Raw genomic sequence first — 26,344 nt, 5'->3', positions numbered from 1 at the left:
CAAATACAAATATTGTATTTGTTCCCGTTTTGTTTTTTTACTTCAAAATAAGATATGTGCAGTGTGCATAGGAATTTGTTCATAGTTTTTTTTTAAACTATAGTCCGGCCCTCCAACGGTCTGAGGGACAGTGAACTGGCCCCCTGTTTAAAAAGTTTGAGGACCCCTGCTCTACATCCATTTAGTTACTCCCCCCACTTCTCTCCATTCCTAGAGGCTGACATACTTTTCTTACCACTCTTCTTTTAAAGGTGTGTGTGTGTGTGTGTGTGTGTGTGTGTGTGTGTGTGTACTGATTTCAGAGAGGAAGGGAGAGTGATAGAAACATCAATTATGAGTAACATCATTGATCAGCTGCCGCCTGCACGCCCCCTACTGGGGATAGAGCCTGCAACCCGGGCATCTGCCCTGACTGGGAATCAAACCAGCAACCTGGTTCATAGGACAAAGCTCAACCACTGAGCCACACCAGCCCAGGCATTGTTATTCTCATTTTAAAATCAATTTAGGCAGTGTCTTCCACTTGTACTCCCTTCCTTTCCAGATATGTGACTGTTACAACATCCTATTCTCTTACAAATGGTTCACTTTAAAGTCCCTTTACTTGTCTGTAAGCTAGAGGCAATAGCAGTCCCTCTCACACTGGGCTGTAGGGATGAAATAACACTACTTAGTGACTGGCATGTAGTTAGTTTTTACATAAATGTTAATCACTTATTACTATGTGTCCCCACTAAGCAAGGAAACTGACATCTAGCCTTAATCATAAAGGTCCTGGCTCATGGTAGGGTTCGTGGGAGGGGGTGAAGCACTGGCTAGCACCCCAGTTCAAGCAAAGGCAGGAACAAATATTGTGTATGTAGACTATGAACTTTTTTTAAAACGTATTTTTTATTGATTTCAGAGAGGAAAGGAGAGGGGAGAGAGATAGAAACATCAATGATGAGAGGGAATCATTGATCGGCTGCCCTCCTGCACGCCCCACCACCAACCAGCAACTCAGGCATGTGCCCTTGACCGGAATCGAATCCGAGACCCTTCAGTCCACACGTGGATGCTCTATCCACTAAGCCACACCAGCTAGGGCTAGACTACGAACTTTGGAAAATGTTTGAGCTGTGGTCGCGAGATTCTGATCAAAGATGGCTTTCAGGAAAGATTGGTGCGATGGATTATAAATCCCCTTCAAGGGTCGGCAAGCTCGCTGCTATGGTGGGACCAGAAAGGCACCGATGAAGCCCTGTGGTGGCATCTAGGTCCTGGTTTTGCTTGCATCCGAGAGGGGATCAGGTCGCTGTGAAGGACATTCTGGGAATGGGGTCCGATTTTGTCCCTGATTTCTAGGGTCCTCCAGCCCTGCTCCCCGTCCCCACCCCACTCCCCCAAATCCCCAAGATTCCTTTTCCCAGGAGTCCGTATTGGTTCTTCCCACACAGCCAGCTTCCCTCGGAGGCCCCCCCATACTTGTCACTCACCAGCACGCAACCAATCAGTACCCAGAGGTTGGGCCGCTCGGAGAAGGGGTGGTTACTTCCTGCTTGCTCACCAATGTGCGTGCTCCCAAGGGAGGAGCGGGCCTTGTAGGTGTGAGCGAGCCAATCACGGGCCCCCGGCGGCCGGCGGCCCCAGAAGCTGGTAGTCGCGCGCGAGCTTCCCCAAGATGGCGGTGGCTAGAGATGCCTGTGGCTTAGGAGAACTCTCCTTAGGGAACGGCCGGCGGCTCCACCTGGGGATTCCGGAGGCCGTGTTTGTGGTAAGAGACGTGTCGGTCCTAGGCATCTTGGTGCTGGGCCGCGATCGCTTCCTTCCGGGCGCACAACCTGGTCTTGACTGCGCGGGGGGGGGGGGGGGGTGGTGGTGGTGGTGGAAGGAGTTGCGCTAAGGGATCTGGGAGAGCGCGCTGCATCCCCTCTTGCCCTCCGCCCTTGTAGAGACTCAGCTGGGCTGGGATCCGCCGGGGGAGGGGGACGCAGTCCCAGAAGGACTGAGAGGAGATGGGGGCCTGGGGCGGTCCCTTGGACCCTCCGATCGCCAGGTTTCAGCCTCTGCTGCCTGGAAAAGGGAGGCAGTGAGAGGCTTGAGACTCAGCCTAGATGCGGATGAGCCCGACTGATCCACGGTCACTTGGGATGCAGTGAGTAGGCAGAACCTCTGGTGCTGAAGGGTGAAACTAGGAAACGCAACCTAGCCTGTTGAAGGAATGCAGTGTTCTCTTTCCTTGCAAATTAGGCGAGGGTGCGAATGCGAAGTCCTTGTTTGGTATGCTAAGGAATTGAGGCTCTCTATCCAGCAGGCAAAGGGCTGTCATGAGAAGGTGTCTAAATGAGGCCACTGCATAATCGTATTTGGTTTGGGGTACATCATTCTAACAACTTAGTGATGAAATGTGTGGAGTTGAGAGGGGAGGCACGGGATGCAATTGGGAGGCTTCACCAAACGGGCAAACCAACCCAAGTCCAAACGAAGAGAAAAAAGTAGATGCTTTCAACCTTGTATTATGTCTTTTCCCATTCAGTTCTGTTGGGCTTCATTATTCCTGTACAAAAGATTGTTCTGTTTGCCTTTTGGGTTTATTTTATTTCCACCACTTGATACTTGCAGAGGTATTGTGGCTTGCCTTGGGCACCTAATGACCATATTTAGCATGATTTCTATGGTAGAACTTTTGAGTTAAAAATTTAAGTAATAAAAATCAATAATCTTGGCATACAATCTGTTGAATCACTTTGTGGCTAGGGCACATGACTGGGCAATGTGTTTGTTGGTAATTTTTATATTTACTACTAAGGTCTGGGGGGGATGCATAAAGCTGACAAGGTCGTCGTTCTTTCCCTATGCATAAATAAAAATAAAAAGAGGAAGGTGGAGGGAGGGTAAATTAGCTACAAAGTGTATGTGCACTGCCCTGGCCAGTGTGGTTCAGCAGTTAGAGCATGGGCCTGTGGACCAAAGGAGCAAGGGTTTGATTCCTGGTCAAGGGCACGTACCTTGGTTGCAGGCTCAATCCCTGACCCCCAGTCCCCAGCCCCATCAGGCACATTCCAGAGGCAACCAATGGATGTATCTCTCACACCAATGTTTTTTTCTTTCTCTCTCTCTCTCTCCCTCCCTTCCTCCCTTTCTCCCTTTCAATCTCTCTGAAAAATTAATGGAAAAATATCGTCAGGTGAGGATTAACAACAACAAAAATAAAGCAAAAACAAAATGTGTGTGCACTGTCTAAAATGGTCTAATTTTTTAAAATTACCATTTTAGTTAAAAACAAGTCTTGGAATGCCCTAGCTGGTTTCTCAGTGGTTAGAGCCTTGGCCTCCGGACTGAAGGGTCCCAGGTTTAATGACTGGCCCCCAGTCGGGGTGTGTGCAGGAGGCAACCAATGAATGTGTCTTACTCTCTCTCTAAATAAAAACCAATGGAAAAAATATCCTTGGGTGAGGATTAACAAAAAACAAGCCTTGAGAGAAAAACACAAGGTTTTTTTGGTCTTTTATGTTTTTCCCCCATTATTTATTTATTTATTTATTTATTTTTAATATATTTTATTGATTTTTTACAGAGAGGGAGAGAGATAGAGAGTTAGAAACATCGATGAGAGAGAAACATCGATCAGCTGCCTCCTGCACATCTACTGGGGATGTGCCCGCAACCCAGGTACATGCCCTTGACCAGAATCGAACCTGGGACCTTTCAGTCCGCAGGCCGACGCTCTATCTACTGAGCCAAACCGGTTTCGGCTTTTTCATTATTTAGAGAATACTTTATTAGTTTCTGTAATCAAACCCATGTAGATTAAGACCTTACATGTTTAATACAGTGCGTTACCCCTGTACAAATGGAAAAAATTATGTTGAATGTTTCTAGACTAATATGGCTGTTAATTTCTGTACAATGCCAACCAAACACAGTACAACTGGGATAGTTTTTCCAAAGTTGACAGCACAGCTAAAGTTTCCAAAAATTCAAATATATATATATATATATATATATATATATATATATATACCAATAGCAGTATTTTATGCATCAATAGCAACAGCTTTTCCAGGTTCTGCAGTCATCTGAACAAAATTATAGACATCCAGCACACTCCAATAAAAAAAAAAAAAGTAAAAAACAAATCTCCAGAAAACAGCAAAGTTCTATTACTGTTGTGGTACCTGGCACCATTTTCTTTTTTAAGCTTCTCCATCATCATCTGGAAAGAAAATATTCTAGGATAACATCATTAAAAACAGCTCTGATAAAGCACGGTCACTGCTACGTATCATCAAGCAGGTACAAGGTATTTTCCATTCACAGAGGTATGATACAGCCCTGCCCTACGTCCATAATACTAGAGATACATTTAAAAAGGCATTGTTTGAGACTTGATTCTGTTTTCCCAGCAGAGGCCCCAAGGGTGGGACGGCAGCTGTGGGAAGACGCACCTTCTCAGACAGGTTTTCCTCTCATTAGTGGCACAGTTCTAGGTATGGAATGCTCTTCATGAATATCACCTAAAAACCGTTTCAGAAAGACCAAAAAGAACAAACAAAAACAATACCGCCCCCCCCCCCCCCACCTCATTGGATTCATATAAAGATGACCAAGTGGAAGCAGGCAAGACTTGCCCCAACCAATATTCACCAAACCCGCTGTGTGAGTGATCAGCACTCCACAGGAGAGAAGCCCAGCCACACTTCACAGCTTGGGTCACACCAAAGCACGGCATCATTTCAAAAAGCAGCAGTAGCCGGGCACTGCCCACCCGGGCATGTTCAGGTGTTGGGGTCCAACCCCAATAGGCCCAGGGGTCCCCAAAGGTGTGGACGGAGTCGGCGAAGAAGGAATGACACGGAGACAGCGTTCATTTGATCAGCAGACTAGCTAGGATCTCTAGCCAAGTTCTGGTCAGGATCTCCAGCGAAGTTCTGGTTAGGATCTACAGCCAGGTTCTGTGTCCATGTTCTCTTGCTAGGTTCTCCAGCCAGGTTCTCCAGGTTCTCCAGCCAGGTTCTGTAGCCATGTTCCCTCGCTAGGTTCTCCAGCCAGGTTCTGTCCAGGTTCTCTAGCCAGGTGCTGTCTCTAGGTTCTTCAGCCAGGTTCTCTCGCTAGGTTCTGTCTCCAGGTTCTGTGGCCAGTTTCTGTCCAGGATCTTTTGCCATGTTCTCTCCAGCGAAGTTCTCTCTCTAGGTTCTGTGTAGGTTCTGTGTCTAGGTTCTGTGTCCTGTTGTCTTGTTACATCTGTATTTATACCAGTTGATTCCAATCCTATCAATCTCTATTCCAAAGGTTAGGGTGTTTCTTATCTCCATTCCAGGGAGTAAAGATTATGTAGCTTAAGCATGATTGTTCGTAGTTAAAGTGATTAATTACCCGCCTGGCACTTAGTTAAGGGGTTTTATTCCCTCCCTAACTTCAGGGGAAAATCCCTACCTGGGGAAACAACCTTTCTCAGAGAGGTGACCTTGGTTAAAACACATAGTGCCAAGAAGGTGAGCAAACATATTAAGAACAGTATGCCATATATGCCAGGTCCCTTGAAACAGCAAGGATGCACTGGCTCCCGGCATTCAGGGTGCTGACACCACTTGTCTTTTATGTTTTAAAAATAGAGCTAAAGAAGTAAAAAGTCAGATTAGGCATGTGAATTCCAAATTTTTAAAAAAATGTATTTTTATTGATTTCAGAGAGGAAGGGAGAGGGAAAGATAGAAACACCAATGATGAGAATCATGGATCAGCTGCCTCCTGCACGGCCCCTACGGGGGATCGAGCCTGCAATCCGGGCATGTGCCCTGACCAGGGAATCGAACTGTGACCTCCTGGTTCATAGATCTATGCTCAACCGCTTAGCCACGCTGGCCGGGCTTAAAATTGGAAATGTATTATTTTTGATATTAAAGGAAGATGTGGATTCCTACATGAAACAGCCTGGGAATGAGACTGCGGATACAGTGCTGAAGAAATTGGATGAACAGTACCAGAAGTATAAGTTTATGGAACTCAACCTTGCTCAAAAGAAAAGGAGGTAAGCATAGAAATTTCCAAGTTTTTAAAAAAGTTAATCTGGTATGACTTAAACTTTTAAAAAGTTGACTTTTTTTTTTTCTTCAAATTCCAGCTCTGATCTAAATACCTTTTATTAAAGTTCTATGTAGCAATCTTCTTCCCTAATGGTTAGTGCTTTTGTATCCTGTTTAAGAAATATTTGTCTCTTCCAAGTCCATGAAGATATTCTCTTAATGCTTTATTCTTAAAGCTTTAATGATTTCTTATTCACATTTAGATCTATAATCCAGTTATTCAGAAGTGTGTTGTGCTAAATTTCAAAGCAATCGTGGATTTTCAAGTATGTTTCTTTTTCTTCTCCATTTACTATAAATTGATAGTTGGATCTACAGCAGTGATTCCTAAAGTGGGCGCTGCAGCGATCCAGGGGGGCGGTGATGGCCACAGTTGCATTTGTTTTAACTTTTTTTATATTACCTTTCTATTCTGAGATCAATAAATAGTTTCATAATTTCAAACTTCAATGTTTCTAATTTACACCTTTCTTTACTATATTTTACGAAAAAGGTAGAAACATTAATACATATATCTTTTTGTTTAATTGCTATTAAAATTTAAAAAAAATTAATTTCCAGGGGGCGCTGAGTAATATTTTTTCTGGAAAGGGGGCGGTAGGCCAAATAAGTTTGGGAACCACTGATCTACAGTCTTGATCGTATTAAGTTTTTTTTGGCAACATTGCTTCATAAGTTTATTATTGTTCTTCCATTAAGAGACATAGTATTTTGTCCCTTTTTATGATACTCAATGCCTAGATCCATTAATTATGAATTGCAAGATGATGATGTTCTAATTCAGTTATTATTTATTTATTTATTAATAAGCTGGCATACTTCTATAAAAAGAAGCATCCCCTCATGTACTACTTGGTAAAAGTGGCTGTAGGAAATCAGTTTCCCTCTCAATCTCTTCCCTTTCAGGAGCCTTTTTTTTTTTTTTTTAAAAATATATTTTATTGATTTTTTACAGAGAGGAAGGGAGAGGGATAGAGAGTTAGAAACATCGATGGGAGAGAAACATCAATCAGCTGCCTCCTGCACACCCCCCACTGGGGATGTGCCCGCAACCAAGGTACATGCCCCTGACCGGAATCGAACCCGGGACCCCTGAGTCCGCAGGCCAACGCTCCATCCACTGAGCCAAACCGGTCAGGGCATGGAGTCTTATCCCTGTAGTTCCTATCCCCCCCCCCCCAGCAGCTCTCTGCTGCCTTCCAACAAAGAGGTGGATTTTCTCTGGCTCTTTGAGCGTTAGAGGTGGGAGCGCTGGTCTGTTGCCATCTTAACCTGAAATAATTTCTGTCCTTTAAAAAAACTTTTTACTCTATTTTATTAGGTGCATGCAATCTGAGAATTATGTCATCTTGGTGAATTGAAGCCTATGTAAAATTATGCTGATTGTGTTGAAATCTATTTTGTTGGATACTTACAGCTATCCCAGCTTTCTTCTGGCTAATATTACTTGGTGTATCTTTTCCAGTCCCTTTATTTTCAACCTTTTTATGATTTATATTTAAGGGTTTTCCATGTAAACAACATATGGTTTATTGTTATTATATTCAGCCTGTCTTTTTATGTAAACAAATTATTGTTTTTAGATACTTTCAAGGTCATCTTCATTATAATTTGTCTATGTGTGGATAGCTTTCTTAACTTCTTAAATAACTACATTTGATCCTTGAGCAGTGCAGGGGTTAGGGGTGTTGACCCCTCCCCCCCCCGAAGTCAGAAATCTGCCTATAACCTTTGACTCCTCAAAAATTTCACTATTAATAGCCTACTGTTGACTGGAAGCATTACTGATACATAGTGGATTAGCATATGTTTTGTATGTTATATGTATTATATATTGTATTTGTGTAATAAAGTAAGCTAGAGAAAAGAAAATGTTAAAATCATAAGGAAGAGAAAGTATGTATACAGTATTTATTTTAAAAATCCATGTATAAGTGGACCTACACAGTTCAAAACTCTATTCAGGGGTCAACTGTGTATGTCAGTTTCCTGTAACTATGTATACCTCTGTGGTTTGCCTTTATCCATAGAGGATTTTGCTTTTGCTCGGAGCTGTGAGTCTATACCAGCCTTGAACCACTTGAGCGCTGTTCCAAGTTCTTGAGCAAGTCAGGGGTCTAGGCTCAGGTCTATAGCTGGTATAGGCACCTGCCTTATGATGCCTACTTTTTGCTTGCCCTCTCACTGCTCAACTCAAAGCCATTTCTAGTTTTTTCCCTTTTACTTCATTTTTTAAAATATGTTTTTATTGATTTCAGAAGGAGGAAGGGAGGGAGAGAGACAGAAACATCAATGGTGAGAGAGAATCATTGATTGATTGCACCAACTGGGGATTGAGCCCACAACCTGGGCATGTGGCCTGACTGGGAATTGAACTGTGACCTCCTGGGTCATAGGTTGACATTATTCAACCACTGAGCCACACAGGCCAAGCCCTTTTACTTTTTTCTGAAATTCACCTCACCTCTGTGATGTCAGCTATGTGTTTTTGCAGCAGATGGCTCTATGTAGCCTGAATACTAACCTTTTTCTTTACATATGTTGCAAATCTTTCTCTGCTGGGGTCCAGCCCCAGCGGTCCAGGGGTTCCCAAAGGTGTGGATGGAGTCAGCGAAGAATGATTTACACGGACACAGCGTTCATAGCTCTCTAGCTCTCTTTAGTCTCCGTGGATCTTCCTGTGCCTGGCTGAGGCCACAGAGAAAGATCCCGAGGCAATCTGAGCCTTTATTTCTATAGTCAGAGGTAAACAAGGTAGTGGTTACCAAAGTTACACTGTTCTTGTGAGTTTCACTTGTTTTTGTTCTTGTTCTTGATGCACTTCCCTCAGTCCATTAGCTTCCCAGGTAAGATCTAGGTAGTGTCATAAGGTCAAGCCTAATTATGCTTAAGAGGACTGTGCCCTCTAAGCTGGGACTTGTTTGTGACTTTGCCAACAGGTCAGTCCGAGGTTTAACCCTATAGCGGCTCCCCACATCTTACCCTTCTTTTATTTTTATGCTACTATAAATGCAAGTTTTTAAGCTACCATAATGAAAGTAAAACGTAAGCATCAAGAACAAAACTCTGGCTATTAATAACAAAACTAGAGGCCCGGTGCACAAAAATTTGTGCACTCGGGGGGGAGGGGGGGTCCCTCAGCCTGGCTTGTGCCCTCTCGCAGTCTGGGACCCCTTGGGAGATAACGACCTGCTGGCTTAGGTCTGCTCCCGGGTGGCAGAGGGCAGGCCCAATCCCTAGGTGCAGCCCCTGGTCGGGCTCAGAGCAGGGCCGATTGGGGAGTTGGGGCGCCGCCCCCTGTCATGCACAGAGCAGGGCGGTTTGGGAGGTTGCGGTGCCACCCTCAGTCACGCTCAGGGTAGGGCCGATTGGGGGGTTGGGGCATCGCCCCCTGTCACACTCAAGGCAGGGTCGATGGGGAGATTGCGGCGCCACCCCGTCATGCACAGAGCAGGGCCAATCAGGGGGTTGGGGCACTGCCCCCTGTCACGCACAGAGCAGGGCCCATCAGGGTGGCTGGGGCTCCGTACCCTGTCACGCACAGAGCAGGCCCATCAGGGGGTTGGGGAGCTCCCCGCAGTCACGCACAGAGCAGGGCCCATCGGGGTTGAGGAGCTCCCCCGTGTCACTCACAGAGTAGGGCCGATAGGGGAGTTGGGGCACTGCCCCCTGTCACACACAGAGCAGGGCAGATCAGGGGGTTGGGGCGCCGCACCCTGTCACACAAAGAGCTGCAGGGTGATCAGGGGGTTGGGGAGCTCCCCCTATCAGGCACAGAGCAGGGCCGATCAGGGGGTTGGGGCACCTTCCCCTGTCAGGAACAGAGCAGGGCCGATAGAGAGGTTGTGGCCCTGCCCCCTGTCACACACAGAGCCGCAGGGCGATCAGGGGGTTTGGGTGCTGCCCCCGTGACGCTGATCCTGGTGCCGGGAGGCATATTACCCTTTTACTATATAGAATAGAGGCCTGGTGCATGGGTGGGGGCTGGCTGGTTTGCCCTGAAGGGTTTCCTGGATCAGGGTGGGGGTCCCCACTGGGGTGCCTGGCCAGCCTGGGTGAGGGGATGATGGCTGTTTGCAGCTGGTCACACACCCTTCAGGGTGTGGGTCCCCACTGGGGTGCCTGGCCAGTCTAGGTGAGGGGCTGAGGGCTGTTTTCAGGCTGGGACTGAAGCTCCCAACTGCTCCTTTTTTTCTTTTTTTTTTTTTATTCTGGGCCAGCTTTAGCTCTGAGGCTCCCGCTCTTAGGCTTCTGCTCCTGAAAGCAGGTATCTGGTTTGTTTCGGTCCTATAATCGAAACTCTGTATCAACTCCAGCTCTGAGATCCCGGCTGGCTGAAAGCAGGTTTCTGGGGTTTTGTTTAGCTTCTATATTCATTACAGTGTTTCTTAAACTGCAAGCTCAGAGGCCGGCAGTGGCAGGCGGGGAACGTTGGAGTCCTCTGTCACTGAAGCAAGCAAGCCTCATGTTAGTTTCAAGCTGCCTGGCTGCCGGCCGCCATCTTAGAGGGCAGTTAGATTAGCCAATGGGAAGGGTAGCGGTCGTACGCCAATTACCATGTTTCTCTTTTATTAGATAGGATAATGCCAATGCAAAACCCAAAACATTTTAAAACTTAAACATAACGTTTTTAAAACTACTAAGAATAATAAAACAATGGCAATGCAAAACAGCAATAAGTAAGTTTCTGCTAAATGAAAGTTTCTTTTGCTGATTTACTCAGAGTCCTTGGACGTGGCTGCGCAAGACTGGCAGCTAACCAATGCTAACATAGCCAGAAACATGGTTGAGGGAGTAGCTTCCACTTCTTGCTTTTCTTTCTTTCTTTTTTTTTCCTGTTAATAAGAGTATCTTTTATTTTAGAAGACAAATTTCTCAGCACTGTGCTCAAGCAATAAATCTGTGGTTTGAATTTGTACATGTGCTGGGGTCCAGCCCCAGCAGGTCCAGGGGTTCCCCAAGGTGTGGACGGAGTCAGTGAAGAAGGAATGACACGGAGGCAGCGTTCAGTCGATCATCGTAGCCAGGTTCTCTAGCCAGGTTCTATCCAGGTTCTCTAGCCAGGATCTCTAGCCAGGATCTCCAGCCAAGCTCTGCCTAGGATCTCCAGCCAGGTTCTGTAGCCATGTTCTCTCGCTAGGTTCTCCAGCCAGGTTCTGTCTAGGACAGGTTCTCCAGCTAGGTTCTCTAACTAGGTTCTGTCCAGGTTCTCTTGCCATGTTCTCTCGCTAGGTTCTCCAGCCAGGTTCTCCAGGTTCTCCAGCCAGGTTCGGTCGCCAGGTTCTGTCCAGGTTCTGTTGCCATGTTCTCTTGCTAGGTTTTCCAGCCAGGTTCTGTCCAGGTTCTCCTGCCATGTTCTCTCGCTAGGTTCTCCAGCCAGGTTCGGTCGCCAGGTTTGGTCCACTTCTTGCTTTTCTACCATCTGCTGGACCTCAGTTGTTAACTTCTTCAGCTGACCCCATGTTGGCACCTCAGACCCTTGCGTAGCCTTCATCATCTTCTTTTTCCGCTTTACTGTCATCTGGGCAACTCTCAGTCTTTGGAATGATGGGACAAGGAGCTTCTCTGGGTCCATTGTGGTGACACTTGTAATGCTTTGGTACCCAAATTGGCTGCACTGCTCCTTCCGGAAAGATACAAAACACAACCTCTTCCCCACATCATTACTAGATCTGGTAAAACTCTTGGCTGGTTTTTGTATCCTTCTACCAGGCGAAACCAGCAGAGGCTATTGTACAAGAGGCCCGATGCCTTTTGACTGCTGTACAACCCTCTGCATTGTAATTTTATTTTATTTATTTATTTATTTATTTTTATATATTTTATTGATTTTTCACAGAGAGGAAGAGAGAGAGATAGAGAGTTAGAAACATCGATGAGAGAGAAACATCGATCAGCTGCCTCCTGCACATCTCCCACTGGGGATGTGCCCGCAACCCAGGTACGTGCCCTTGACTGGAATCGAACCTGGGACCTTTCAGTCCGCAGGCCGATGCTCTATCCACTGAGCCAAATCGATTTCGGCTGTAATTTTAAAAAATTTAACATATAACATTCTTCTCCCCCTTTTTTGTTTTTATAGAAAAGGTTTATATTGGAATTCTGACCATATATAAACATACATCCTGCTCTGTATTCACAACTTCTCACTTCAACCCAAAAAACCGCAGCTTCACATTTCTAACCGTGAATTGGCTCCACCCCCGAGCCTCAGCACCTCAAAACAAAACCCCAATTTCGAGCCAAACTGTTAGTTTTTCCTTTTGTGTCAAGAGCTAACTTTGATATGTTAAAACTAAGTAAAATCCATTTACTCAATCCAAAGCAGGCATTAAAAAGAAAAACCCCAAATGCTCTCTTGTGTCCATTTTAAGAGTAGGATTGGCTCTTTCTGCTATTACCCGAGTCCTGATCTATCACCCCATGGAGAGCTTTCCAATCCTGCACTTTCCCGGGGTGCAAAGGCTGCAGTGGGGTTAAGGATAAGGCTCCTTGGGCCTACCTTCTCCCATGCCTCTACATTTACCTTTCCGGCACCTTTCCTTCCTCAGAAAAGCACGGACACGCTTGTATAAAACGTTCTGTCTGACTGGGAGTAACCTGAACTCCTCTGCTAGCAAGCATATGTGTTTAAAGATCAATAGAGTCTTTTTCCTTTAGACTCAGTATGGCACATCTTCTCAATCTAAGTTCTGTACTATCCACCTTCTTACCCTACTTATCCTCTATAGGGGGGGTCTGCAGTACCCTGGTGGAGTCCTATCCATCCCGAGTGTGGGGCTTCTTAATGGGGGGTGGGGGGGAGGCTTACCTAGGGGAATCCTGTTCGGGCGCCATCTGCCGGGGTCCAGCCCCATTTCTTTGTAGTCTGTTATTTATCCTTTACCTTCAGCTATGTAAAATTTCTGTATTTCATAATTCTCTTGTGGTGATCTCTTTAATACATGAATCACATGCCTTTTATCTTTAACTGGAAATTTTGTGATTGCCATTTAAAAGTGTTTTTTTATCATCTGTTAATTTTTTTCTTTCTCTCCTGGGATTGCCTGTTAATATGCATGTTGACACTTCCAATTCTGCCTTTCATTTCTTTTTATCATCTCTTCTGCTGACTTTGTATTTCATTTGTCTTTTGGCAATTAGATGGATATCTGTGAGTCCTTTATTTCAACCATTATTACATTTTCTATAACTAATAGTTTTGGTTGGTTCTTATTATATCTGCTTGTTTCTTCTTCATATTACCAATATCCTGTCTTTTCTCTTTGAGGTATTTTTAATACTTACTGTATAATGTTATCTTTTAGCATTTAATTTTGTTTCATCTGATAGAGGTTGTTGAGTTTATTTTCTTTATTTAATTATAGTTGCGTTTATCAGATTACCATTTCTTTGCCCTGTCAGCTCATATTCTCTCAGGGATATTAGTTACTTTGGCCAGTAATATATGTGGGGGTGGGAGTAATTTAAGTCCATCCTGGTTTGGAGGGGTAGGAAGAATGCTGCTGGCGTTAAAATATAGGGCGTGGCCACTAGACAAATGCTCCCTCTTCCTAACCAAGTAACTTGGCTTACAGGGATTCTCTTTTCCTTTGCCCTTGGCTTTCTTCCCTGACATTACCCCTGGGTGTGGGAGTGGGGAATGGAGACTACTGAGGCCAGTATATACTTGTACTTATCTTCCCAGCTCCTCCTGTCCTTGGCTAATTCTACTGTTTTTCTACCCTGTAACAGTTATGGGGTAGGTATAGTGATTCACCCAGGGCAATTCAGAAGGACAAAAAAAACACCCAAAGAGTTCTTCCTTAGCCTACTCCCCTGTGGAAGACTTGGTTCACTTCCTTTCGAAGCTACTTCACTTCCCTACCTACTCCAAGGACCTAGAGATCTCCACTGTCCAAATAATAACAAAGACCAAGAACTGACCCAATTGTCCATTAACAGGAGATTAGATAAATTGTTCTGTATTCATAATTGGATATTACACAGCAGTGAAAATGAATGAACAAGTCCTAGAAAAACTAAATGAGGTTAAAACGTAAACCTCCTAAAGTACATGAGATCGTTTTTATTGAGCTGAGAAACCAGCAAAGCATATATTTAGTGATACACATGTATGTGATGAAGCTATTTGAAAAAGGATACAGTGACTGTGAACACAGTTCAGGAGAGCTACTGTTTCTTGGCATGGAGAAAGGTGGGGTGAGGAATGTAGTGCTTGGACATGCACAGTGGCCTTGGCAATCTGGTTCCTAAGTTAGCTGGGGCTGCAGCTGCTTGATTCATTAATATGCATCATAATTTATGTATCACATATAATTTATACATACGAAAATATAGAAATAATTTACATGGCAAAAAACTTGATCTGAACATACTTATGTTGTGTGTGTATTAGATATTTTACAAATGAATACACTTAACTCAGTTTCTAACATTTAGGTCTGTGAGTCATTTTGACATGATTTTTGTGAAGTGTATAAAGGCTGTGTCTAGATGCATTTTTGTGTGTGCATATCTAGTTCTAGGCTAGTAGTTTTGCTGGTAGCTATCGATGTAACTTAACCTGTTGTATGGGATCAAACTCATCATGCCCATCATCATTTTTAAAAATTTCTGTCTTTAAACAAATGATCCATTTATAATTTAAAAAAGCATTTATCAGTTTAAAAGCATGTATCAAGAAAAATTACCCAAAACTTAAAAGAATCACTAAGTTATACTGTGTCATAATGTGGTGTGTTACACAGTCAGTGATATTGTACATTTCTTACAGTGTGACAAGCGTAAGCCCTGAGAAGCTGCCAGTGTACTTGGCTGGCATTTGGCTGACGGTGATGTACTTGTCTGTGCATTGAGTACTCGCCAGGAGCAGCTACGTGCAGCCCTGGTTAGGGAGTTGGTGGTTTCCAGTGGTTTCGAGTTCAGAATATAATATTTGAATGCACATTATTTTTAAAAGTAATCCGCTTAAAATGCAGTTTTGATCAAATGTGGGATTTCTGAATCATCTCTGTGGAATATGGTTTGCTCTTGAAATGTTAAGTAATGATGTGATGTTTGATAGAATGGGGCTTTGTGTACAATAGGTATTCTATAAATACTGTTATCGTATCTAAATATGTTAGTAAATATTTATATCTTAAATATTTTGATAAACCTTATGAAAGATCTTAAATATTTTATATTTGTAAATAGTCCTCAAGAACATATCAGTAGAATAGGCAAAACTTGTAAGACTGTGTCCTGGTGTTTATTCTTGCTGCGAAGCCCTAGGTTAACCTCTTTTCTTATTCACAGGCTAAAGGGTCAGATTCCTGAAATTAAGCAGACTTTAGAAATTCTGAAATACATGCAGAAGAAGAAAGTAAGTGCATTTTTGTTTATAAATGTGAGTGAACCAGGATACTTCAGAGATGCGTTTTTCTTGACTCTGCTCACTGGTATTTGATGTGTGCTGGGAGATCTAGTCAGCCTTCTCGACCACGTGTACTGATGTTATAGACAGTGTGCTTCCGTGATAAACGTGGTTTTGTGGCTTCCTCCTCCAAACCATGTTTAATTCTAGGGCCCATACTTGCATTATTTTATTTCTGTGTACTATTTGCAAAACTTAAATGCAATTTGAAATTATTTTAGACTAGAGGCTCGGTGCACAAAAATTTGTGCACTCGGAGGGGAAGGGGGGGGTCCCTCAGCCCGGCCTGTGCCCTCTCGCAGTCTGGGACCCCTCGGGAGATAATGACCTGCTGGCTTAGGTCTGCTCCCGGGTGGCAGAGGGCAGGCCCAATCCCTAGGTGCAGCCCCTGGTCGGGCTCAGAGCAGGGCCGATTGGGGAGTTGGGGCGCCGCCCCCTGTCATGCACAGAGCAGGGCGGATTGGGATGTTGCGATGCCACCCTCAGTCACGCTCAGGGTAGGGCCGATTGGGGGGTTGGGGCACCGCCCCCTGTCACACTCAAGGCAGGGTCGATGGGGAGATTGCGGCGCCACCCCGTCATGCACAGAGCAGGGCCAATCAGGGGGTTGGGGCGCTGCCCCCTGTCACGCACAGAGCAGGGTCAATCAGGGGGTTGGGAGCTCCCCCCGTCACGCACAGAGCAGGGCCCATCAGGGGGTTGGGGAGCTCCCCGCAGTCACGCACAGAGCAGGGTCAATCAGGGGGTTGGGAGCTCCCCCCGTCACGCACAGAGTAGGGGCAATGGGGGAGTTGGGGCACTGCCCCCTGTCACACACAGAGCAGGGCGGATCAGGGGGTTGGGGCACTGCCACTGTCACACTCAGGGCAGGGCTGATGGGGAGGTTATGGCTCTACCCCATCACACACAGAGTAGGGCCCGTGGGGGGGGGGTGTTGGGGCACCGCCCTCTATCACCCACAGAGCAGGGCCGATCAGGGGGTTGGGGCGCTGCCACTGTCACACTCAGGGCAGGGCTGATGGGGAGGTTATGGCTCTACCCCATCACACACAGAGTAGGGCCCGTGGGGGGGGGTGTTGGGGCACCGCCCTCTATCACCCACAGAGCAGGGCCGATCAGGGGGTTGGGGCGCCGCCACTGTCACACTCAACGCAGGGCCGATGGGGAGGTTATGGCTCTACTCCGTCACACACAGAGCAGGGCCCGTGGGGGGGGGCATGTTGGGGCGCCGCACCCTATCACACACAGAGCAGGGCTGATCAGGGGGTTGGGGCGCCGCACCCTATCACACACAGAGCCGCAGGGCGATCAGGGGGTTGGGGAGCTCCCCCATATCAGGCACAGAGCAGGGCTGATCAGGAGGTTGGGGCGCCTTCCCCTGTCATGAACAGAGCAGGGCCGATAGGGAGGTTGTGGCCCCACCCCCTGTCACACACAGAGCCGCAGGGCGATCAGGGGGTTTGGGTGCTGCCCCCTGTCACGCTGATCCCGGTGCCGGGAGGCCTCGCGGCTCCGCTGATCCCGGTGCTGGGAGGCATATTACCCTTTTACTATATAGGATAGAGGCCTGGTGCACGTGTGGGGGCTGGCTGGTTTGCCCTGAAGGGTGTCCTGGATCAGGGTGGGGGTCCCCACTGGGATGCCTGACCAGCCTGGGTGAGGGGCTGAGGGCTGTTTGCAGCTGGTCACACACCCTTCAGGGTGGGGGTCCCCACTGAGGTGCCTGGCCAGCCTGGGTGAGGGGATGATGGCTGTTTGCAGCTGGTCACACACCCTTCAGGGTGGGGGTTCCCACTGGGGTGGCTGGCCAGCCTGGGTGAGGGGATGATGGCTGTTTGCAGCTGGTCACACACCCTTCAGGGTGGGGGTCCCCACTGGGGTGCCTGGCCAGTCTGGGTGAGGGGCTGAGGGCTGTTTTCAGACTGGCGGGTGACGGAAGCTCCCAACCTCTCCTTTTTTTCTTTTTCTTTTTTTATTCTGGGCCAGCTTTAGCTCTGAGGCTCCAGCTCTTAGGCCTCCGCTCCTGAAAGCAGGTATCTGGTTTGTTTCGGTTCTATAATCGAAACTCTGTATCAACTCCAGCTCTGAGATCCCGGCTGGCTGAAAGCAGGTTTCTGGGGTTTTGTTTAGCTTCTATATTTGTTACAATGTTTCTTAAACTGCAAGCTCAGAGGCCGGCAAGGCAGGCGGGGAACGTTGGAGTCCTCCGTCACTGAAGCAAGCAAGCCTCATGTTCAGTTTAAGCTGCCTGGCTGCCGGCCGCCATCTTGGCTGGCAGTTAATTTGCATATCTTGCTGATTAGCCAATGGGAAGGGTAGCAGTCATACGCCAATTACCATGTTTCTCTTTTATTAGATAGGATAACGAAAAGAAGACGTCTTATTTTGCAGTAGCAGCATCTAAGGTTTTTTGTTGTTACTGTTCTCCCTGAGAATAAGGAGGGAGTCCAAGACTTCTCGAGCTGGAAAGAATCTTAGAAATTATGTTTCAGATTCTCGTTTCACAGCTGACCATACAGTTACAGAGAAGTTCTTACCCAGTGTCACATAGCTAGTTACTGGCAGAACTAGATTTGAGAATCTTCGGAGTCTTAATCCAATACTCATTAACTAAAAGAAATCTGTAAAAATTAAATTTCATAAGGATGTTGTATTAAAAGGTTATATGTGTGGCTATATGATGTATTACTTGACTGGTAGAGTAACTGCATTTCCTGTACATTATTTTATGTCGGTGAACTTGGTAAGATTTCAGAACTGGTGGTTGGGCATGAAGCACTGATTAAATAAGAATAATAGCTAATCCTTGTGTAGTGCCTACTCTGTACCAGGCACTGGTGTGTGTGTGTGTGTGTGTTCGCGTGTTCCTGTGTTCACGTGTGTGTGTTCGCACGCGCGCTCTGCTTGTGATGGCCTTCAGAGGTGTGGGGACTATTATCCGTATTTTACACATGAGGAACCTGAGACACAGAGGTTAAGTGATAAGCCAAATTTTTTTTAAACTTGTTTTGTAACTCCAGTTTTTAACGGTAGTGACCTTTTTAAAAAAATACATATTTTATTGATTTTTTACAGAGAGGAAGGAAGGGAGAGGGATAGAGAGTCAGAAACATCGATGAGAGAGAAACATCGATCAGCTGCCTCCTGCACACTCCCACTGGGGATGTGCCCGTAACCAAGGTACATGCCCTTGACGGGAATCGAACCTGGGACCTTTCAGTCCGCAGGCCGACGCTCTATCCACTGAGCCAAACCGGTTAGGGCGATATGCCAAATTTACACAGGTAGTAGGCAGTTGAACCAGAATCCATGTCCAGCCATCTGGCTCCAAGCATTCATTTCTTTTAACACTATACTTAGTTTGCATGATGGTGCTGTTTTTTTATTTTTATTTTTTTTAAGTATATTTTTATTGATTTCAGAGAGGAAGGGAGAGGGAGCGATAGAACCATCAATGATGAGAGAGAATCATTGATTGGCTGCCTCCTGCACGCCTCCTGCTAGGGAGCAGGCCCGCAACCTAACTGGGAATCGAACCGTGACCTACTGGTTCATAGGTTGATGCTCAACTACTTAGCCATACTGGCTGGGTACATGATGGTACTAATTTAAATGGCTTAGGTTCAGCTGTGAGCTCTCTCCTTTATGACCTTGGTATTAAACTGGTCTGCTTATAGTACTATAATTTTTTTTTTTTGAAGGAGTCCACCAATTCAATGGAGACCAGATTCTTACTGGCAGATAACCTGTACTGCAAAGCTTCAGTTCCTCCTACCGATAAAGTGTGTCTGTGGTTGGGGGTAAGTAAATATAATAGCCACAGCTTCATTGGCTGACATTGCTTTCCCTGTTTGAGCTACGTAAATGCTTATCTCCTTTTGACTGTTGAAGGAAGGGGTGGGATTCAGGTGGTCCATATTAGAAATTGACTGAAATTAGGAGTGCGATGAAAATTGTTACAAAAACCTTCTCAAGTCTCTGCCAAACAAACACAACTGACCAAGCCCTACTTCCCTTCAGCTACTGCTTTATCTCTTATATGTAACTGAAGGCGGGGCAATGGAAGGAGCTGCTGAACCTCAGATAAATGTTCCTTCCCAATAGGAGTTTATAAGTTCTAGAAAGATCTCTCTAAACTTGGTGGTGGTGGGGGGAAGATTATTATTAAAAAAAACCTTGAGGTTGGAGTTCAGTTTTTAAACCATACACTTCAGCTTTAGATGATATCATAGACCTTGCTTTGATGCTTCCTTTATTACTCCTCTCAGTCCCCTAACCAAGCCATTCCTGACTGTCTAGCTCAGCAGTCGCCAACCTTTCGGACCTCACGGACCACCAGTGGTCCGTGGACCACCAGTTGGTGACCGCTGGTCTAGCTAGCTGTCCATAGGTCTTGTTATCGCAGGCAAGTTCCCATACAAAAATAGAAAGTCAAGTGTACTGTTCCCAGCTTTCCCCACTGAGGACTCCCCCTTGCTGCTGTTTTGTGGAATCACCCCTGAGAGAGACCTGTGAAAGGAGGACCGTTTAGTACACAGACACTCACCTCTCTAACCCTTAGTTCCTCCTCCTGGTTGTTGTTGATTGTAATATCTTCAGAGTTTGTGCACTTAATTCTATACGATCATTCCCATATTTGTTGAGTTTTTTAAAAATATTAATTAAAGCTTTATTGTTCAGATTATTACATTTGTTCCTCTTTTTTCCCCCATAACTCCCCTCCACCCAGTTCCCACCCCACCCTCCTCCCTCACTCCCCACCCACTGTCCTCATCCATAGGTGCACGATTTTTGTCCAGTCTCTTCCCGCATCCCCCTCACCCCTTCCCCCCCAAGAATAGCCAGTCCATTCCCTTTCTATGTTCCTGATTCTATTATAATCACCAGTTCATTCTGTTCATCAGATTATTCACTTGATTTTCAGGTTCACTTGTTGATAGATGTGTATTTGTTGTTCGAAATTTGTATCTTTACCTTCTTCTTCTTCCTCTTCTTAAAGGATACCTTTCAGCATTTCATATGATACTGGTTTGGTGGTGATGAACTCCTTTAGCTTTTTCTTATCTGTGAAGCTCTTTATCTGGCCTTCAATTCTGGATGATAGCTTTGCTGGATAAAGTAATCTTGGTTGTAGGTTCTTGGCATTCATCACTTTGAATATTTCTTGCCACTCCCTTCTGGCCTGCAAAGTTTCTGTTGAGAAATCAGCTGACAGTCCTATGGGTACTCCCTTGTAGGTAACTGAATTTCTTTCTCTTGCTGCTTTTAAGATTCTCTCTTTGTCTTTTGCTCTTGGCATTTTAATTATGATGTGTCTTGGTTGGTCCTCTTTGGATTCCTTTTGTTTGGCGTTCTCTGCGCTTCCTGGACTTGTAAGTCTATTTCTTTCACGAGGTAGGGGAAGTTTTCTGTCATTATTTCTTCCAATAAGTTTTCAATATCTTGCTCTCCCTCTTCTTCTGGCACCCCAATAATTCGGATGTTGGTGCACTTGAAGCTATCCCAGAGGCTCCTTACGCTATCTTCCTATTTTTGGATTCTTTTTTCATTTTGCTTTTCCGGTTGGGTGTTTTTTGCTTCTTCGTATTTCAAATCGTTGACTTGATTCTTGCAATCCTCTAGTCTGCTGTTGGGAGTCTGTATACTATTCTTTATTTCAGTCAGTGCATGCTTAATTTCTACTTGGTCCTTTATCACAACCTCGAGGGTCTCATTAGATTTCTTGTAGATCTCATTAAGTTTATCGGCAGTTTCTAGAAAATTCTTGAAAAACCTTAAAAGTGTGGTTTTGAACTCCATATCCAGTAGTTTGCTTTCCTCCATTTCTGTCATTTGTGTCCTTTTTCTTTGTCTCCGCATTTTTTATGCTTCCCTGTGTTGATAAAGTGGTTTTCTGTGCTAAGTGTCCTATAGGGCCCAGTGGTTCAGCCTCCCCAATTACCTGAGGAGGACACTCTTGGTGCACCCCCTTGTGGGCTTTGTGCACAGTCTTGTTGAGTTTTACTTCTGCAAGTGGAACCGCCATTCACCCAGCGGCTCAAATCCTAGGGGTCATTCACCTTGGTTTCTCTTTCCCTCCACCCACATTCCATCAGCAGGCGGGGATGAGATGATTCCATTCATTAGCCTGGGACAACAGGGAACTCTGGGAAGAATTACGGCTGGAGCCCACCTGACATCTCACACTAGGATGAATTCCACATGGATCACATACTTACACGGAGTGCTGACACCATCAAATTTTAGGCCAACTCCGAGACGACATATTTTGTAACCCTGAAATAGCAATGGTTTTTTAGGCCACAAAGGTCAGAAATCGTAAGTCAAAAGACAATGAACAGGAAACTCATATTGCAGCAAAGCACTAAGAGTTTTGTGGGGGACTAGGAGTTGTGTTTTGGGCATGTCCGTCCTAGATGCCTATTTAGAGCGTCAAGTGCAGAGGCTGATAAGGCAGCGTTTGAGGAGTGACTCAACTGAGGAGAAATTCTTGGCACAGGGTACTTCCTGAAGAACAATTGATGCTTTCTAGCATAAATGAAGTGTTTTTAAATGTATTATCTGAATTTTTATGCAGTTTTCTAATTACGGATTGCGTTAGTCGGTATTTTTGCAGCACCTACTTTGTGCCAAACACTTTCATGTTGTCTCATTTGATGCTTACAGCAATCCTGTGAGTCATTTTAAAATCCCATTTATCCGATGAGGAAAGTGGTTCAGGAAATGCTTGGTGGTAAGTCAGGTGATAGGAGGAGTTCGGAGCTGGAAAAGGTATGGTTCCCCCCTCCACAGTGCACACACCCCAAGTGTCGGCAGTAACACCAGCTCTTGAGAATCCCAGACACAGTCACCTTGCCTTCACCCCTAACATCTGTTGGCGGTAGAAGGGGGACAGTAAAAGCTAGCTGTTTTTCTTATTGAATCAAACATAGATGTATTGGAAAACTTTTAAATTATTGTATCTTAACATCAGAAACAGCTATTTAAATGGATTCAAATGTAACACTACTTAGTGTCATGATGGAAAGATAGGTTTTGGTATCTAAACATTGGTTTTTACCCTAATTCTCCCATTTACTTACTAGCTATGCAAACATAAGCAACCTAACATTTCAACCTGTTTTCTTAACTGTAAAGATGAAAATAACTTGCCTTACCAGGGTTGTTACTAGGAGTAAATGATATAATGTATGTAGATATATTCTCTAACCCAGGGGTCAATACACTTTTTTTTTTAATCCTCACCTGAGGATATTTTTCCCATTTTCCCGTTGATTTTTAGAGAGAATGGAAGGGAGGGATGGGGAGAGAGAGAATGAGAGAAAGAGAGAGAGAGAGAAAGATAGAGAGAGACACATCGAATGGTTGCCTCCTGCACACACCCCGAGCCTGATCGGGCTGGGGTCAAACTTGCAACCATGTATGTGCCCTTGATTGGGGATTGAATCTGAGACCCTTTGGTCTGCGGACTGATGCTCCAACCACTGAGCAAACTGGCCAGGGCTCAATAAACTTATAAAAAAGGTCAGAGAGTAAATTTTTTTTGTTGTTGTTGTTTTTCTGTTGTTTTTTTTTAATATATATATTTTATTGATTTTTTACAGAGAGGAAGGGAGAGAGATAGAGAGTTAGAAACATCGATGAGAGAGAAACATCGATCAGCTGCCTCTTGCACATCTCCTACTGGGGATGTGCCCCCAACCCAAGTACATGCCCTTGACCGGAATCGAACCCGGGACCTTTCAGTCCGCAGGCCGACGCTCCATCCACTGAGCCAAACCGGTTTCGGCAGAGAGTAAATGTTTTTGGTTTTGCAGACCATTTGGTCACTGTCACAACTACTCAGCTCTGACACTGGCTTGAAAGCAGAAGTGCGTGGAGAATAGCTGGGTTCCAATAAAACTTAAGACAAAAGGCAGCCGGCTGGATTTCGCCCAGCCCCTGCTCTAACCTATAAAGCACTATGTGAATGTTTAGTAATTCTCATGACTCTCTCTCTTTCTCTCAGGCTAACGTAATGCTTGAATATGATATCGATGAAGCTCAGGCATTGTTGGAAAAGAATTTAACAACTGCCACAAAAAACCTGGATTCTCTTGAGGAAGACCTTGACTTTCTTCGAGATCAGTTTACTACCACTGAAGTCAGTATCCTTTCTTAACAAGAAACAAAGGGAGGAAAGGGTAAAGATGTTTACAATGTTCTTTCTTACATTGCTTTAATGAGAAGAATGTCCTTATTCTTAGACCAATCAGTCTTACCTCCTGCCACTGACTCTTTCTGCCCTAGCCCTCCCCCAAAATGCCACACTCTTTGCTTTTCCTCACTTTGTTCCTCGTGCCTGGAATGATTTCCTCCCATTTACCTGGGTTACTTTAAAAAAATGTTTTATTGATTTCAGAAAGGAAGAGAGAGGGAGAGAGAGAGATAGAAACATCAGTGATGATAGAGAATCTTTGATTGGCTGCCTCCTGCACGTCCCACACTGAGGATTGAGCCCACCACCCAGGCATGTGCCCTGACCAGGAATGGAACCGTGACCTCCTGGTTCATAGGTCGATGCCCAACCACTGAGCCCCACTAGCCGGGCAGACCTGGCTTACTTTTTATCCTTCATATTTCAGCACAAGCATCAGAACATTTTTGAACATTTTCTGACCCTCTCAGGGTGTTTTGTTCCTCTGGGCTTACCTAGCACTTTGCACATAGTTCTTCATTTGTTTTTCATGTCAGACTACGAGTTCTTCAAGTGTAGAAGCTGTACTTTCTCCACAGTATGTAGCACCTGGCAGGCATTGAGTGCTTGGGTGAGGGAAGGCAGGCCTGTTTGAGGCCAGAGCGGGGATGGTGTGTGACTTGAATGTAAAGACTTTGGAGAAAAAAATAACCCGTATAATTCCCAGAAGGTAGCATAGGAGCAAACCTAGATGACCTTGAGTATGATGTTGACTTTGTGGATACAACACCAAAGTCACTATCCATGGAAGAAGTACAGTGGGGCCTTGACTTACAAGTTTAATTCGTTCTGAGACCGAGCTCGTTAAGGAGCTCGTTAAATTACTCTATCAACTCAATGCAAAAAATCGGCCGAGAGACAGCTGGTATCTCAAAAAACTCGTTAGTCGGGACACTCGTAAGTCAAGGCCCCACTGTAATTGATATGTGAGGGCCTACACAGGTGCTGCTTGTGGAAAGGAAAAGATGTAGGTGCTTAATAATTTTTTTTTTTGGTGCTTAATAAATTGAATGACCTATTAAAGGGAAGGGCAAAGGTAAAATTATTGATAATTAAATTATACTAATTTAAATATTACATATCAGGATAAGGGGCTGTCTTTAAAACTGTTGACAGTGTCAAGCACATATATGTTAAATATAATACCATAATTGATTAAATATGCTAAACAATTGCTGATTTGACACCTTGACTTAATTTTGGTGGAATTTAGTTCCAGTATTTTCGTAGCAAATGATATTATAGCAAGATGGCTCATGCCCTGACCGGTTTGGCTCAGTGGATAGAGTGTCGGCCTGCAGACTGAAGGGTCCCAGGTTCGATTCTGGTCAAGGGCATGTACCTTGGTTGCGGGCACATCCCCAGTGGGGAGTGTGCAGGAGGCAGCTGATCGATGTTTCTCTCTCATCGATGTTTCTAACTCTCTATCCCTCTCCCTTCCTCTCTGTAAAAAACCAATAAAAAAAAAAAAAGATGGCTCACAACACTACTTGTCACCAGTATTTTGTGTGTGTGATTTCTGACTTTGATTCAGTGTGTGTGCATACCCAGTCATTGCAAATGTTATCTTTAGAATTGCACTTGCATTTTCTTTAACAATTCTTGCAGATATGGCCAGGGTTTATAATTGGGACGTAAAAAGAAGAAACAAAGATGATTCCGCCAAGAACAAAGCATAATTCTCGCAATGAAAAATGTGGTTCATTTTTCCAAACATGTCCTTTTAAATATTCCAAAGTTTATTCTTAAAAGTTGACATTAATTTGAATGTTTTTTTAAACAGTAAGAATGATCATTAAAACTTTAGAAAGAGATAATCACTGACACCATTTTATTTATTTATGAAAACAAAATTAATTCCAAATATTTTATGGAATTAGCAGTATTTTTTACTTTTTATTTGCATTTCCAACATAGTAAATGCTACTTTCATCATTTTTTTGTTTGTTTATTTTAAGAAAAGTCTTAATTGAAATGGCTGAAAACAGATGTATGCTGTGGAGGCTGAATTCTGGACACTTAAGCACAGTTTACTTTTTCTTTATTATATGATGTTACTCTCAAATATTTGCAGACTTGCTTTTCTTCAGTACATGTGGGGCTTTATAGCCCTCTGTTGCTGTTATTTATTATAATATTCTGTACTTTACAGGAAATGGTCACTTGCCTTCTTAAGTTTTAAGAGGGTTCTTAAGACAACACTTTTTCCTGTCCTCTGTCAGTGCACAGTGTCTTTGCAATGCCAACATAAGGGAGATTTCAGCCAATATGAAATAACAAAATTACCCACTCAAACTCTTGGCTAAGGTGATTTTGTATTTCTTCATTCTCCAAAGCAGCTGAACAAAAATATTAAGATTAAAAACAACGGTTGAAACAACTTGTTTTTTTGTGTGTTTTTTTTTATTCATGTTAAAACCTTATAGGAATAGTAGTGGGTGATACAGATTCTGGTAAAAACACAAATGTATTATTCCATCTCCATGTAGTAAAAAGTATACTTACTTGTACAATGTTTTGTACTTGTATTTCATGTTATTAAAACAGTGAAGTTAAAACTGGCATGACACCCTTTTCATGTCATTCTTTCTCAAGTTAACATGGTCTTTTCACATACTCGTAAAGT

At 44.5% G+C, this 26,344-nt stretch overlaps 1 protein-coding gene across 5 annotated transcripts; it reads left to right on the top strand.

The window, feature by feature from the left end:
- The first annotated feature begins 1,599 nt into the window (after nucleotides 1-1,599).
- VBP1 (VHL binding protein 1) lies at nucleotides 1,600-26,098 on the top strand. 5 transcript variants are annotated; one of them, XM_036305235.1, is made up of 7 exons: nucleotides 1,605-1,753; nucleotides 4,181-4,282; nucleotides 5,885-6,009; nucleotides 15,365-15,455; nucleotides 19,184-19,282; nucleotides 23,491-23,629; nucleotides 24,932-24,963. In XM_036305235.1, the coding sequence occupies exons 1-7, from the start codon at nucleotides 1,661-1,663 to the stop codon at nucleotides 24,946-24,948; spliced, it is 666 nt and encodes a 221-aa protein (XP_036161128.1). In that variant the 5' UTR covers nucleotides 1,605-1,660; the 3' UTR covers nucleotides 24,949-24,963. The 5 variants fall into 5 exon arrangements, with proteins under 5 accessions (XP_036161129.1, XP_036161130.1, XP_036161128.1 ...); XM_036305232.1 differs by lacking the exon at nucleotides 24,932-24,963 and adding an exon at nucleotides 25,327-26,098 and having other exon boundaries at nucleotides 1,607-1,753; XM_036305234.1 differs by lacking the exon at nucleotides 24,932-24,963 and adding an exon at nucleotides 25,327-26,098 and having other exon boundaries at nucleotides 1,617-1,753; nucleotides 15,365-15,431.
- Nucleotides 26,099-26,344: the final 246 nt, after the last annotated feature.

This window comes from Myotis myotis, unplaced genomic scaffold (genome assembly GCF_014108235.1).
Source record: "Myotis myotis isolate mMyoMyo1 unplaced genomic scaffold, mMyoMyo1.p scaffold_m19_p_4, whole genome shotgun sequence".
Classification (NCBI taxonomy): domain Eukaryota; kingdom Metazoa; phylum Chordata; class Mammalia; order Chiroptera; family Vespertilionidae; genus Myotis; species Myotis myotis.
Note: the sequence above shows the minus strand (reverse complement) of the source record. Positions and strands in the feature narration are given on the sequence as shown.

What these genes read in the sequence shown, in the direction of transcription:
- VBP1 (XM_036305232.1), top strand. Translation starts at nt 1,661, where the DNA reads ATGGCGGTGGCTAGAGATGCCTGTGGCTTAGGAGAACTCTCCTTAGGG. An exon ending in TTCCGGAGGCCGTGTTTGTG is followed by an intron (nt 1,754 to 4,180) that starts GTAAGAGACGTG and finishes TTCTTTTTTAAG; the next exon opens with CTTCTCCATCATCATCTGGA. An exon ending in GTGCATTTTTGTTTATAAAT is followed by an intron (nt 15,456 to 19,183) that starts GTGAGTGAACCA and finishes TTTTTTTTGAAG; the next exon opens with GAGTCCACCAATTCAATGGA.